The sequence below is a fragment of the Sminthopsis crassicaudata genome, chromosome X (genome assembly GCF_048593235.1).
Source record: "Sminthopsis crassicaudata isolate SCR6 chromosome X, ASM4859323v1, whole genome shotgun sequence".
Classification (NCBI taxonomy): domain Eukaryota; kingdom Metazoa; phylum Chordata; class Mammalia; order Dasyuromorphia; family Dasyuridae; genus Sminthopsis; species Sminthopsis crassicaudata.
Genome location: NC_133623.1, coordinates 89,078,384 through 89,094,920, shown reverse-complemented (window position 1 = coordinate 89,094,920; position 16,537 = coordinate 89,078,384). Strand labels below are relative to the sequence as shown.

The window sequence follows — 16,537 nt, the reverse complement described above, 5'->3', positions numbered from 1 at the left end:
TTAGCGGAAGGCAGCAGGGCCCATCGTATTCCGGGGAGGCTATGGGGGAACCCGGATTAGCGGAAGGTGGTCAGAGAACCACAAAAAACACCGGTAGTGTGAACCCGGATCAGCAGAAGGCAACGGGCCATATCTGCTTCCGGGGAGGCTATGGCTCAACCCCCGTCAGCAGAACGCAGCAGGGCCCCAGTGGCCAGAAAGCCGTTGTAGCAGCCCTTCTGCGGGATAGGCAAGGGGCCAGTCCTGCTTTGCGGAAGGAAGGTCGTTGTCCCGCCTGGGTCAGCAGTCTCCGGGGGCCAGCCCAGGGAGCCAAAGGCCCGCACTGACCTGGGTTTCACAGGAGGTCACTGGCTGCGGTTTTCAGAAAGAAAGTGATGGCTCCGAGTGGAGGGCAGCAGCTGGGCGGGGCCCGAGATCAGGCCTGGGAGATGGTGAAGCACCGGGCCCGGGTGGCCGCTGACAGAGCCTTCTTGGTTTCCCTGAAATAGGCCTCCAGAATGGGGCCGGAAGCCCCCCGCTCAGCACCACGCTTCCCTAAAAGAGCAGGCCCTGTTGTGGATGATGGCTGGACCTTTGGAGCCCAGATTGTGGAAGGAGAGCTGGAATTGGGTCCCTCAGATGAAGAGAATGAGAGGCACCTACTCACCTTGCAGACGGTGCCTTTTACCACAGATGACACTGACCCGGAGATGAGCCACTTGGCGGTGCAGCCAGCAGAAGGGATGCACGTCATGGGGCCGCAGGGAGAAAGTGGTTTACAACCCTTGCTAGGGCTGGGGCAATACATCGATGACCAGCCCGAGTTAAACGAGACACCCCAACAGAATTTGCCCCGCTGTGTTGAGCTAAGCATTCCAGAACACCTCTTTTCACTTCGAGAAATGGAGATGATAGAGAATTATATCAGGGAAGAAAATGCTCATTTTTTCGATGAACTAGATAAATGGACACTTGACTTACCTTTTCATGAAGTCACAGAATCATTAAAGGTACAAAACTTTTATTATATATATATGTACAGTGCTCTTGAGGGCAACAACTTTTAGTCACTCTCTGCAGAATTAAAGATGGCATTATTGTTTTGTTTTTTTTCAATTAAAACACAAATCTACATAAAGTGCTCAGGGATAAATGTGGTACATGCCCTGAGATGAAGAGTGAATAAAGAGCTTCCTTGTATATTTTAGATGCATGTTAGCATTGAAATGATTACATTTTCATTTACATTTAAGAGTGGGAAATAGAGTTAATGTATTAAATCTGCACAAGTTTGATATTCTGTAAATGACTATATCTTTCTGTATTAGTATCAAGGCAAAGATATATATGGGGCTGAATGGGGAGCCCAAGAATTCTGGCAAGAGAGAGCATATACTGATCCAAAAGAAGAAATAGTTAATTTTGAAACCTTCAGAGACCAAGAAAAGGAAGAAATCATTCTGCTACCTGCCAACTCAGAAACACAAGAGCATGAAGATATACATTCACCACAGCAAGGCCTTGATGAGGCTTCCCGACCTGCAAAAGATGAAGCAGCGACAAAGGGTAGGCAAAATTAAAGTAATCTCATGTCATGTAAAGTGGGTGCTGTTACAAGTGGGTAATTTTGAATTGTCTTCAAATGACAGATGACAAATGGATATCTGATTAACTCAAGGTTTCTTTTTTTTCATTGACATGTACGCTTTGGAAATTTCCAATATGGATAAAAGTCCTAAGTCTTCTTTCATTTATTTTGTAGAGAATTATCCAGAGCACTCACAGGTTGACTGCCTTGCTTGTCCAAAATTGCACTTGAACAGTTTTCCTGATTCCAAAGCTAGTATGAAAGTTAATTATTTTTGAATAAATTAATTATTTTTAAATAGCCAAAAATGTTTGAACTGAATATAGATTTAACTTTAGAACTGCAGTAGAAATGCATGTATGATGATGTGTTCTCACAGGCAACCTTCTATGTTACCCTAGAGCTTATTTGCACAGAAAATGTATCACAGGTTAACACCTGCAATGTTTCACACATATCAAAACATTCATTTTTGTAATATTGGTAGCTTCTTATTTGGGGTTCTATAGACCTACCTCATGGCTTAGATTGTTATTTTCTATTTAGTGTGTTTTCTCCATGGGAAAACAAGGTAGGTATCCTCAAGTCATTTAAATTAGTATATGGTATTAAGGGATGTTAAGCTAAACTCTTTTTAAAAAGTGATTTTCATATGTCACAGAAAAAGTTTAATTTTGCTGTTTTCAACCTGAATGAAAACAAGTGGGTCTCCATTTTTTCATTGTTAGTATCATCAGAAGGAATCCGTTATTTTTGTTCTCTCGTTTCACAGGTGAGTAATTAAGAATTTTTATGGTTGCAGTTTTGGGACATTTTGGTAGATTGGAATTTAGAGATAATTATTCTCTCAATTATCCACGATTGAGAACTAGTTTAAATTAAAATTCCTTTTGAATATATTGTTTATGTTTTACTTTAATACTTTAAAGATCCTCAGTTTCACTTTCAGAAATGCTTCTATGCTGAGCACAAACCTTTCCATGCCCCTAATAGATGATTTCATAAAGTAATTAGATCAAAAAGACTGTCAGCAGGTTGCCATTACTGTGGTGGTAAAATCTATCTGAGTTTAGCTATTCTGGTGTTGAGATAATACATGTGATCTCTTGTTTGACCCATATTTGGACCCATTTCACCCTTGTAACATAGGCCAGAGTTTACATTTTGCTGTTATGGCCCTTGAGAATTCAGAATTATTTCCAGATCACAATAATAATTAAGTGTTGATGATTTGATTAATTGGAGCGTAATGAATACACATTAATTTTTAATTGAGTACAAATTGTAGAGTTCCAACCTGTTATAGAAGAGATGTTTTTTAAAAGATTATCCTGGCAGAACATGACTTCTGACAAGTTGCAAAGATTTTAATGATATGTATATTTTGATCACTAATCAATTTATTGTTTTATGTAACATAAAACTAGGTTAAGTCTGAAAATTTCATCACTGGAAGATTACCCATCGGAGAATGATATTTTTTAGCCATAACACCTGCTCATCCCACTTCTGATCATTACTAGCCCTATCACCTTGACCACTTCACTGAAACTCCCTGTCCTCAGTTGCCTCATATCTAAAATGAAGGGGCTGATCTAGATGGCTTCTGGAGTCCCTTCTGCCTTTAAATCCATGACCCTGTGAAATCATAAACTCTGATGTACTGTGAGTTACATCCCTCAGGACATGCACAGATTTGACCGTATACACTTTGATGGAATCACAGATATTCTAAAATATTAAGTAAATTCATTTCCTAATTAGTTTGATGTTTTGGAGGAGTCATCCTTACATGTTTGGTGCCTACAATACAATGGGGTTTTTCTTCCCTCATTGTTTAAATATGTTTCCATCTGTCAGATATGTAAATGAGCAGTTTTCAGGTTAAATATGTTTAATGGAATACAAGGGTAAGCACATTTTTCACGAATGAAGAACACTTTTTCTAAGTGAATGTCAATGCAATATTTCTCTCTCCTAGGAAGGAAACGGACCTTCCACTGTGAAATCTGTGAATTCACCTCTTCCAAAATGTCACGTTTGAATCGGCATATGAAAACTCACACTGATGAAAAACCTCATATGTGTCATCTGTGTCCAAAAGCCTTTCGTACTGGTACTCTTCTACGGAATCATCTAAATACACATACAGGTAAAACAATGTGAGAAATACATTTATTTGATGGTTATCAAAACCGAACAAACTTCATCTTCTTACACAGAATCATATTACATGAGTAGAGTAAGAACTGCATCTTGCAATAGGATTAGAGTTTGAGAGGAAGGTGGGTCTCAGCATGAACCATTTCAAACAAAGCCAAAGGATGAGTAACATACTCTAATTACATATTTGCAAATAATTATCAAAATTATCCAAAAATATCACATAGGTAATTAATACTTCCTGATTAACCCAAAATCCTGTATTTGGAAAGTGGTTGTAACTTAAGTCAATAAGTATGAGTAGCTGTTGAGGTAAAGGGGACAAGAAGGAAAGAAGGGAAAATGGCTTTTAAATGGGTGAAAAGATTTAAGACCTGTAAGAGTGGGATGCTGCCATATTAAAGAGGAGTGTAATTAAAGAGGTGGTTAATTATACATGTTCAGGAGAGACAAAGTTGAAAAGGGAGATTCATCCTGGGAGAGAAGAGAATAGAGGAATACCTATGTACCTTTGTAGGATATGTCTAATAGTTTATGACTTGACACTCACAAAATTGAATCAAATTTGCAGAATGTGCCAACATACTCCTTCAGTATCAAATCAAGCTTGAAACTAAATACTTGAATCATAAAGTCATCAAGATACTCTTTTCTCACTGTGGGAATTAATAAGGGAAGGAGCCAAGAGGTAATAGTGGCATGATCTTAAATATTTCTGTTTTTTTAAATGTGAAAATCAGTCATCCCAGAATGAAACCACCTGAAGTTAATTGCAGACGCCTAAATGTGGTCTTTTTAATCATCCATTTCCTTAAATGTTCTTTGTCCAGGCCTGACATATCTTCATATCTTTGATTTTTTTGCTGGGAAACGTAACGAGTAAGCTTCATTCACAAAATTTTAAAGTTAAAAAAAATTGTCTTTTACAGGCACCAGACCATATAAATGCAGCGACTGTGAAATGGCATTTGTGACGAGTGGTGAACTTGTGCGACACAGGCGTTATAAACATACTCATGAGAAACCATTTAAGTGTTCAATGTGCAACTATGCTAGTGTAGAAGTAAGTGCAGTTCTAGATGCTCCGAAATACTTACTTTTCACATGGTTAAAGTCTGATATTATCTTGCAAGAAATTGTAGTCACTCTTCTTTTAATTTTGAATAGTAATGTCTATCAAAATGGTGACTTACATATCTAGTCTAAAAACACCTTTAAAAAACAATTGATACAAAAAATACTAAGCCATTTTCAATAAATTACTAGATATTTTAAAGCCTGGCAATTGTTTATTTTTTTCCACTTTTTGGTGTTACAACAACGTTTCTCTTTTTATATCTTTCACTTGTGTATTAGGCAAGCAAATTGAAACGTCACATGCGTTCACATACGGGAGAACGCCCTTTTCCCTGTGATTTCTGTAACTATGCCAGCAAAGATATCTTTAAACTGAAAAGACACATGACATCTCATTCAGGTAAATGCTTTTTTGTATTGAAGTGGCCCAAGTACCACCATGTTCAAATGTGATAGTCAGGGATAATTACAGATTAGTAATGGAACAATTGTATTTTACAGTAGAATTTTGGAATTTATATAAAGAGTATAGAATTATTACAGAACATATTTGGAGCTAAAGGGGATCGTATAATTGAACTAGTACAATATTTTAACTTTGGAGAAGAGTACAAAATGGCCCAGAGAATTCAAAGGATTTATCAAAGGTCACACAAATAACATGGCTGAGATTTGAACTCAAATCCTCTGGGTACCAATTGTCTTTCCATATCTCAAGTTATTTATGCTGCAAAAGTATATCCTGAATCTTAAAGTTTGATACTGAGATTTTAACATGTATAAATTTTACTAAACATCAAGAACAGTCACATGTCCCTAGGAATTTGTGTTTAAGGTATACTTATGGAAGACTACAACATGGTCTTTTCTGAATTTTTGTTTCATTTTCTGATGTTTTCTTTTCTGAATTGTTGTAATACTTAAAATAAAATTTCCAAAAATAATTCTATAAACTTTAATTAGGTTACTTTTTTGGAGCTCTGACTATTATTTAGTGGATGAAAAGCCATATAAAATAGCTTCCTTTTTCCCAATTGTCCTTTAGATCCTTTGATAGGGTTGGACTGGACTGCTTAGATCCCTTTCAAGTCCAAATATATATTCATTTCATTTGACTGAAGTCATCTGAGTTAATTAGGTAACTAGCACTTCAGAAAGGGACTGAAATGAATAGTTCGGCTAAGGAACAAAGGAATAAACAAAATTCAGATAGAAACTGGCCTCATGCCTTTCATGAAGCTTTTCTTCATTTCTCTTTACCCCCTGCATTTGTTAGAATGTTCCCCCCCTCTAAAAATTATCTTAAACTTACTTATGTTGAATCCTTCCCAGTAGCTTATGACTTCCTTGAGGTGGCGGGTTTAAAGTTACTTTGATTTTGTATTTTCAGTGTCTTGCATATTTAACAGAAGTAGAATTTTCTTAGCTCTTTGTTTGAATTGCTTGTGTGCATTGGACCACAACGTGTCTCTCATTGTACTAGAGCCATTTATTTATTTTTAAAATATTTTGCTTTTCCATAATTATATGTTGAAATTATTTTAACTTTTTTGGTGTGTCGAGTTCCAGATGTGATTTCTCCCTCCTGTCTTTCCTTCCCTGCTTTGTGAAATGGTAGGCAGTTTTACTGGACCCATTTAACCCAGACACATCTGTTTCATCTCTCATCCTGACTCATAGGTGAAAAACCTTATGAATGCTCCATCTGCTCTGCCAGATTCAGCCAGAGTGGTACCTTAAAGATACATATACTTCAGAAACATAGTGAAAACGCCCCCAAATATCAGTGTCCTCACTGTGCTACGCTCATTAGAAGAAAAAGCGACCTACGTGAGTAGTTGATGGTTTCAGTCACCCCGTACATTGATTTTCCTTCTCACATGTGTTGATTTGTCCCAGATGCTAAAAGTAATATTTTCACAATGTGATCTGGTGCCCCCTTGTGGCTACAGTGACAAGTACATGTCCATCACACAGTGATCTCATGTTTGTAGAGCTGAGTGTCAAAGCTGTGTCACATAGAGTTGCTTTGCTGGGTTTCTGTAAAAGCCTTGAAGGTAGGCAGGGCCTTGTTCTCTCCACCTTGTACAGATGAGGATACTGAGGCTAAGAGCCCTTGATTGACGTGCACAAGGCTGGGAACTGAGAAAGAGAAGACCACATTGCAGGTTTGACTTCTGAACCAGTGGTCTCCATAATAGCATTCTCCTTCCCATTCGTTTTGGAGATTTTTGAATTAATATTTAAGTCCAGTAATCTGCTTCAAGGAATGAAAACATTAATTTGAATCATCAGATCTTTGCTATGATTCAATTTGTGGAAGTTGGAGCTCATAAGGATCAGGGTTCAGTACTTTTGCAAGTAATGTTGAAAACATTAACCAATGCTATGACAGGAGTTTTAGTATATTTATATCTCTTAAAAGATTCAATTCTCTTGTTCCCAAGTATCTCTTTGATTTCTTGCCCAAATCGGGGTACGGATAATTCTCCCTGGTTCTAATAGATTAATGGCTGCCAAAAAAGGAAATTTTTACTTTAGCTCATTGTTACATGAAGAGGCTATTAACATAAAATAGCATGTGTGTGGAAAGGTGAACAACTTACAGGTTAAGCCTATATTGATCAGAGACTGTTAGCTAAAGTAGATCAAGCCTATAGGCCTCAGTTTCAGCTGATGTGGAGTCATGTGATTTTAGTTAAGGTCTGGACTACAGTCAATTGTCCCAAGAAGGGATTAAATATATATACATGGCCAAAGAACCTGTATATCACCCTGTCTGCTACATTCCACTGACCCAATAGGGGAATACAGGCTTAGGTGACCAATCACAACATACAGAGGGCGGGACTTTGGAGGTTTTGTCTGAAAAGTCTAAAAGCTATAATCATATTTAAGGCTCTGGCCGTATCTTGCTATGAAATCTGTCTCACATACCAGGATGGGGTCTGCATCTCGAGATTCTATTAAATAATTCTGCTTTCTATGAGTGATCTCTGTAGTAGTCATTTTGGGTAGGGCTTTTTGTCCCAAACACATGGATTTATGTAACAAACTCTAGAAAAAATTCATTCCAAGAGCCAGCCCTGACCTCAGGAGAACCTGAGTTCAAATCTACCTTTAGACACTTAACACTATCTAGCTGTGTGACCCTGAACAAGTCAATTATCCCCAATTGCCTCAGAAAAGAAAAAAGAAAAGAAAAGAAAAGAAATCATTCCAGCGGCAGCTAGATGGCACGGTGGAGAGAATCCCGACCCCGGATTAAGGAGGATCTGAGTTCAAATGTGGCCTCAGACATTTAACTCTTTCTAGCTGTCTGACTCTGAGCACCTCCCTTAACCTCAATAGCTTCACCAAATCATACAAAGCAAAATCATATATGGAATAACTGTATTCCATACTTCCCAAAGTAAGTTGGTGTGTTTGCCCTAGCCAATTGGCTTGCAAATTGTGGTATTCTTAACAGAAGATATTTGCATAAGCAGGAGTCAGCATCAGTGGGATGCAATTATCAGCTTTTTCTTTGGTTTGTCACAGAGAGTGTAGCTGAATTGTGATGCACAAAAGCCTGATTCAATTGAGCAGAAATCACAATAAATTTGCTTAATTGGGTCTTGATAAACCTATCAATGACAAGAGACACCTGAAGTGGTGTTTACTTGTAGTATTCTTGTATTCTTAGTGCTTGAATCCTGAGAATGTGAACTAACCATTTCCAAATGTGTTCTTAAATTTGAAAATAGAAGAAAGGACCCTGGTTTCTTTAGAATGTGGGGAGTATATGAAAAACTCTTTAAAACCATCATCTGGTTCTGCAGTCAACCTACATCAGCATCTTATCCTAATAATTCCATTCTCTAGGGATGAGTGTTACTGAAGTGAGATTTTAGTAGATGGCTTCCTCAGAGAAGCAAAGAATGACCAATCTTATTGGGAGCTGATAGGTACAAGGTTGTTCTGTTAAATGCTTTTAGGTGTCCATTTGCGAAACCTGCATTCCTATAGTGCTACAGAGATGAAATGCCGTTACTGCACCGCTGTATTCCACGAACGCTACCCTCTCATCCAGCACGAGAAAACTCACAGAAATGAAAAACGGTTCAAATGTGATGTCTGCAGTTATGCCTGCAAACAGGTATTTTCTGTGTGAGTGTATGGAAGTTCTGGAAGACGTGGCAATAGTGTATTTTAACTGATAGAATGCTGCAGGTGTTCCTGGAATTTTTAGGCTCTTACTGAACCCCTCCTGTTTTTAAAGGAAAATTTCAGAATGTTTCCACTAGAATACTCTGTTGTGCCACAGTTCTCTTTTATGGTCCTGACTTAGTTTCCACAATTGGTCCTGACTCAGTTTCACTAATTGTTCTGCCTCAGTTTCCCTAATTGGTCCTCCCTTAGTTTCCTTAATTGTTCTGCCTCAATCCCCTTACTTGCAAACTCACCCCTCCTCTGGTTCATGAACACAGGGCTATTTGCTCTGAGGTTGTAAATTGTCAACGTGTAAACTCAAAAAGGGGCAACCCAGGCATTCTGTCTCTAGCCAGACACTTTCTTAACTCCCAGCATTTTAGCATTTATGGTCCTACCCCACAACCTATCAGAACTGGATTTGTGGCTCCTGCCTGGAGATTTCCGCTCACCAGAGTTTGCACTCAACCCCCCTGCCTTTGTTTAGCTACTGTGTACAAATATGTCATCCAGCTGGATGCTGGATGCTGGATGCTGGATTCTTGGAGACGATAATCTCATTCAGCCCTGGGACCAAACTATGGATTCATTTGGTCCCAGTAAATCTCTCCCTTTCAAATAAATTATTAAATACTTTCTAATCTCTTTCTTGCCTCAATTTCTCCAGCATTACAAGGGAATGGACTCCCACCTCTGCCTGCTCCTCCCTCACCCCATGATGAACTTAGGGGAGGAGGGTACACGCAGGGTGTAGACATGGATAGTTCACAGTATGCATCATCTGAAACAATATCCACATGGATGAGGTCATAGATCCATTTCCATATTCAGAATCAAGAGAAATCTCCCATAAGCTGGTGCTTTAAAATTTATCTCCTATTAAAGATATTTTGCCATTCATAGGTAAAAATGGATTATTCCATATGAATTAGTACCCACTTTTATGCCATCTACAAAAGATCAATTTCATTTTCTAACCTCCTGATCTCTATCAATGTTACTTGCATTCTAAGCCTCCTATAAAGTGGATGCTTTGGAGTCACCTTAGCTTCCTTCCTCTGCCTTAGTTCCAACATTCACTTTGCTGCTAAGTCCTATAGATTCTACCTTCATAATGTCTCTTGCATTCCTACCCTCATTTACACTCTTACTTAGATTGCCACCCTAATTAAGGCTCTTTTTTCTGTTAACTTGGATTATTATAATACCTTTGCCTCCAGTTTCTTTGCCCCCTCTCCCCAGAATCCATCCTACTTTCCAAATCTCTGTGTCTGCTGCTGAAAAAAACTTGCAGGCCTTTCCCATTATTAGCTAAACGAAGCTCAGATTTCTTAGCATGGATTTCATAAAGTCCTTTCCAACTCATATTACCAGATGTATTAGGTAGAAATTGTTTATTGGGATGTTTTAAAAATTATTTGTAGTAAACTTTGAGTGTTAGAATATGCCATTTCTGGAGAATTTATTTACAATTCTAGAGGTACTCTGATTTTAAAGAACAATAAATTTGACAAACTCAGCATCACCATAGAATTTATTAACCTGCATGTTCATGTTAGCAATAAAATCCATGTAAGTATAAATATGATAATTAACATTCAAACTCATAACTTATTTTTGCAGGGCAAACCATTAATATGAGGTTCCATTACAGGACAGTGTGTAGAAATCTAGAAAATCAGCAAGTAATGAAATGACCAGATATCATATATAATCTGTGTGGTTAATTGTTCGAGGGCAAGGAGAAAATAGATACCTGCAGATACTTTTTTTTTTTTTTTTTACAATATTTTATGTGCAACTCAGTCTTTTTAGGGGAGATTTTTCTGAGATCTTTCAAAATTGCAATCAACCAAATATTTATTGAGGATATGCTATCTACTACTGACCACTCTTTAAGTTCTTTAAGAGAGAACAATTCATTTAAAATATAATGCATAGTATGACTGCTGTTTTAGGGTTTTTGCTTACTTGGCTTTTTTTCTTTCCAGGCACAGCACATGACTATACATAAACGTATCCACACAGGAGAGAAACCATTTACCTGCCTTTCCTGCAACAAAAGTTTCAGGCAGAAACAACTTCTGAAAGTTCATTTTAAGAAACACCATGAAGAAACGTCTGTTGCTCCTGTTCATGAATGTCCTAATTGTGGTAAAGGTTTTTCACGATTGGTAAGTTAATTTACAAAGACAGTTAATTCTAGAAAGATTCTGTTGTGATAGAGATGAGAATTGTATTAGAAACCAACTTTTCTCTATTGCTAAAGCTTTGCAAGTCACTAAGCACATGTATTATGCCTTTATTGTTCCAAGGCACACAACTTAGACACTTTTAATACTTTAAAATGTAATTATAAGATCATTTTTATTCTTCTTTTGTTGCTTTTAACGTTTGCGATATTTTTTGATCCTTTTTGTTTGTTACAAGATGCTGCTCAGTGATTGCATTCTTCCTATCGTTTTCTCCCTCTCCACAAAGAAAAATAGTCAATTCAAAACAACTGATGCAGCAATTAAGTCAGACAAGACATGCTGCATTTCCCACTCAGTCTGGTGCCTGTTTACTTAAGGGAGGGAAATGTCCCATCAATGACCTTTTAGAATGAGTATTAGTAATTGTATTTAATCTAATTTCTAATGGGTTTCAGTGTTGTTTTCATTTATATTATTGTTGTAGTTGTATGCATTGTTTCCTGGATCTAAGTTCTTCATTCTGCAGCAGGTTCTCTTATTCTTAATTTCATGCAACATAATATTCCATTATATTCACCCACCATATCTTGTTCCACCATTTCACCAGTTTGGGGCAGCTTCTGTGTTTTTTCAGTGGTTTTCCTGTTTCCAAAGGTGATGCTATGGATGGATTATTGTGGCATGTGCTTATGTTCTTTTTTTCCCGTTATTGATTCCATCCAGTTGGAACACTGTGTCCAAAGTTTAGATTAAAAATAGAAATTTGACATGAATCATCACTCTAAAGTGATGTGCACATAGCACTCTAAATGTTGATGACATCTATGTCAATTGCTGAAAAGCTTTCAGAATTCCCAAAATCTTTACTTTCTATTTAAATGTTTATTTAAATATTTTACATATTTATTTTATGAGACTGTTCTGACAGTTGTTCAGTCTGACTCCATCCAGAACTACCACATGCTTTTTGCTTATTTTTTCTTAAAATAATTTTGGATGGAAAACTCAGGGTTAGAAAGAAGTATAACCCACTTCAACAACACCACTGTGTGAGGATGTATTCTGATGGAAATGGATATCTTCAACAAGAAGAAGATCTAATTCAGTTCCAGTTGATCAATGATGGATCAGATACACCCAGAGAAGTTAAATGAGTGTAAACTGTTTACATTTTTGTTTTTCTTCCCAGGTTATTTTTCCGTTCTGAATCCAATTCTTCCTGTGCAGCAAGAAATTCAGTTCTGCACACATGTATTGTATCTAGGATATACTAAAACACATTTAACATGTATGGGACTGCCTGCCATCTAGGGGAGGGGGTGGAGGGAAGGAGGGGAAAATTCTGAACAGAAGTGAGTGCAAGGGATAATGTTGTAAAACATTACCCATGCATATGTACTGTCAAAAAAAGTTATAATTATAAAATTAATTTTAACAAATTAAAAAAAAGAACAAGAAATACAATGGAAAAAAAGAAAAAAGAATAGAAAGAAGTATAATCTAGCGTTAAAACCGGGTATATTAGATACCCGGTTGGGCGCAGAAGAAATTTAGAAAATTTAGAAATTTAGAAAAGGGCACTAACACTTCAAATAAACTTAATTTGAATATGCTTAGAATTTTCTATGTAATTTTTATCAGCAGTACCAGAGTACTGGACTAAGAGTATGGAGAAATGTATTTAAATCATGGCCATCCTACTAAAAAACTGTGTAATCTTGAGCAAGTCATTCTTCACTGGGTCTCATTTTCTGTCCTGCAAATTCAGAGGCTTGGAGAAATTTATGTCTAAGAAGGTATCATGACCTAGTGGAGAGAATGGTAAGATTCAGAGAGTTTGAATTAAGTCTGAGCTGTGCCATTCATCATTCTTGTGACTTTGGGCAAAGAGCTGACCTTCTTTGGGCCTCAGCTTCACCAACTCTTAAAATGAGGTGGCTGGCCTAAATGGTATATTGTTCTGCCTTCTTAGCAACAAAGTCTTATCTTGATACACATTATGTTGTTTTATCAAATGATAGCAATTTCTTCTTATTCCTCCTGCACATTCACAGTTCTTTAAGTTTGACTTTACTTTCTCCTTTTCCTAACAGGATTTATTCAACAAGTCTATGATTGAACATTTAAGCAAATGCTATTTTAGGTGAACTGAAAATTCTTAATAGGCGAAGTTTCATTTCTACAGGATCTGCATAATTCTGTTAATTCTACAAAACCATGAATCATTTAGATGTACATGGATGAAAATATCCCTACTAATAAATAGCATCATCTTTATTTGTACAAGTGGCGAAAGGAAGATTTGGCTCAGTGTTTTCTCAGTATTAATGCCTTACATCATATATATTTTACCAAAATATTAGTTCTTTCATTATACTGAGTCTAAAACATTTTACCAACAGAATAATATGCGCAAACATTCTGAGCATTGTGAAGTGGTGAGAGGAAAGGCTGTTGTTCTATCAGCAAATGGAAGAAAAAAAAACGAGAAAAAACAAAAGGGCCCAGGACAAGGTGCAAGGGAAGAAGGTAAACACTGTTTCAAGAGCCACAGGAAATTCATGAGATGAAGGATAATAGTGCAGATTCTCTGGCCTTATAGGGTAGAGTTTGGTTTTTGTATTTCCCCAGAAATTTGGACCATTTCTACTAGCTTTTAGTAATTGATTAAAACCATATATTTTGTTTCTTCAGATATTAACTACATCACTAGAAATACAAATAGGAAAATGCATTATTTTAAGTTATACTGCTAGTCTGTGATTTTCCTAAATCATTTCATTGCATCTAATGAATATTTTTAATTTTCATAGCAGGGATTATGAAATAATAATATTCTAAGTATAATCAGTAAATTATAATGTACACTTCAGATGTCCTAATATTCAGACTCTATGCAGAAAAAATGCAGAAAAGCATCCTGAGTAAATATTTATTTATTTCTATAAAGTATTACAATTGCAGATATAGTTTTAATTTTTTTTCTTTTATTTAAATAATGAGCAATACATACACAATTTTTACCAAAAAATGTGGATATTGATTTGAGTAATAAATGTATATTTGGGTATAATAACTAAATATTTTTGATACAATAAGTAAATTTGGAAATGCAAGCACCTTCTGGTAATTTCTTGCAATTAAAAATCCTAATACAAATAAAAATTAGCAAAACATTTAAAGTTTAAAGATTGATATATTTAATAAAAGGACCTTAAATTTTTGTTGGTATGGCTTAGACACTTGATTACCAACACACCTTTGTTAAGCTTAGAGTTAGAATCTAGTAACTGCTGATCTTGACTGTTGATGCTTGTCAAGGTTGGAAATTTTTTACAAATATACAAAAGTTGCATTTCAGTTCATATTTATTTTCCCATTTTCAGACTACGTTTGAATCTGTAAAATTTCTTCAGATGGAGACAATAAAAGGCAAAAGTATGGGTGACAATTAAGATAGGAACGTTATTACCTTATTAGCCCATTTTGAATAGATATTTATGGATTTAATTGAACATTAGTATCTTTTACTATGAATCAAAGTATGGGGGTAAGTAAGAAAAAAACATTAAGAGGGCAAACAAAGCATAAATTTAAAATTAAGTTCCAAGATGATTCATTTAAAAAGATGAATATTAGTATTATTTGGATTTCAAACTGCCCAAGAGTTAAGAAATCAATCAAACAAAATCAGGAAAGCTAAATGATTTGGCTAAATTTACACAATTAACAATTGTCATGGATTCTGAACTTGGCTTTTCATGCCTCCAAATCCAGAACACTCTCTAATATGTCAAATGCCTGTCTCCCCATTTTGGCTACTTTTCACTGTTGTCAACGGAGAATGCTACTAACCGTGAAAAAATCATGTTAGCCTGCACTACCAGAGCAAAGCATAAAATTGATGAAATTATTTTGAACAATGGAATTCAGAAGCTTCATTTCATAGTTGATGCTTTCTCTCATTTTACTCAGATTATTATCTAATGCTTCTACTTTATTCCACTGGTGAGAAGAGAACATTGTGCTTTTTGGCATACTTGTCTTAAATAGCCTAACTATTGCTAGACCTCTTGGGAAGATTAAGTACAGTGTCACTTTTTTTTAAAAACAGGAATTGGAAACAAATTTAAAACACTCTCATTGATATAAATTGTTGGCATTTCTTTTTCAAAACCCCTGTGATGTTTTAAATTAAAGCTGTTCTTCCTTCTAGTGTTTGTAGCAGTAGAATATTACTTGGATGTTCATGGCCAATAAAAAAGTGTATCAAATAGTATGAATAACAGTTACTTGTGCAAATATTTGGAACGATTTTTTTAATCCCCATTATAGGGTTTAAGTTTGCTGTGATTGGGAACAAAAAAATCTGTTACTTCATATGCTAATGCCTTGGATGTGAAAGGAACACAATAAACACTGATTGATTTGAACAAACTAGAAGTAGTAGAGAAATGGATTGTAGCAGGTTTTTTAATGATACTATTTGTGTCCTGTTTCTAACAGAAATAAAACTGTTTAGAAAGAATAATTTAGATAGTTATGAGATAAATGAAATAAAATATTTGTTTGCTAGAATACATTTTTGATTTGGAGTAAAAAGAGCCAATGAAATACTCAGTTGGTCTTCAAAATATATCTTTTTGTTGCCTAAAACAACCATATCAATACAGGGGAAAAAAACGGAAGTGTCTTTATTATACCATCATTATGGATTAATGCTCTAAAATATTGGATTTTATGCTACAGATCAACTTACATTTCAGCACAAATTTATACATTTGCAGTTTGTAAATTCTGATTTTAATGTTTCATTGCTAATGCTTATTTTTGTCTCTTTTTTCATGTAAAGTTATTGAGCAGATGCCAATTGAAGATATTTCTACTCTAAACATAGAGAATGCGACAAATGAAATGGTTACTGCTGTATATGGGATAACAACTGATGTTGAAGAACCACAAACAGAAATTAATTTGGAAATGATCCTCAACATGATGCAAAAGTGATGCAGTTTTAAATTTTGCATTTCCTTTTAGTTCCTTATTTTTAATTATTTTGTTTCTTTTAGTGTCTTTAATTCTAAACACAGTATGAATGCATGTTTAAGAAAATTTATTGTAAAGAACTTTTAAAATGTTTGTAGTGGTGCCTAGATGTGAATATTTACTAGAGTAGAATGAGGTGTTTAAAAAACTATAGAAGTTATTTCTGTTATGTTCATATGAATTTTGTTAAAGGGCTTACAATTCTGAGTCAGAGCATCTTAAATTTAAAGGCATTAACCCAATCCAGGTTAGGATATCAGCAATTTATAAATAAGGAAGAATGATACTCTTTGTAATA

General features: G+C 35.8%; 1 protein-coding gene across 1 annotated transcript; it reads left to right on the top strand.

Annotated features, from left to right (window-relative positions):
• The first annotated feature begins 497 nt into the window (after positions 1–497).
• Positions 498–16,200, top strand: LOC141549092 (transcriptional repressor CTCFL-like). The gene is made up of 10 exons (XM_074278412.1): positions 498–989; positions 1,308–1,545; positions 3,549–3,719; positions 4,660–4,793; positions 5,087–5,207; positions 6,488–6,637; positions 8,785–8,945; positions 10,990–11,172; positions 13,596–13,722; positions 16,046–16,200. Exons 1-10 carry the CDS (start codon positions 498–500, stop codon positions 16,198–16,200), a joined length of 1,932 nt encoding a protein of 643 aa, XP_074134513.1.
• The last annotated feature ends 337 nt before the right edge of the window (positions 16,201–16,537 follow it).

Excerpts from the sequence above, each read along its gene's own strand:
- LOC141549092 (XM_074278412.1), top strand. The coding sequence starts at position 498 with ATGGGGCCGGAAGCCCCCCGCTCAGCACCACGCTTCCCTAAAAGAGCA. Across the intron at positions 1,546-3,548 it reads AGATGAAGCAGCGACAAAGG|GAAGGAAACGGACCTTCCAC; the intron begins GTAGGCAAAATT and ends TCTCTCTCCTAG. Across the intron at positions 11,173-13,595 it reads GTAAAGGTTTTTCACGATTG|AATAATATGCGCAAACATTC; the intron begins GTAAGTTAATTT and ends TTTTACCAACAG.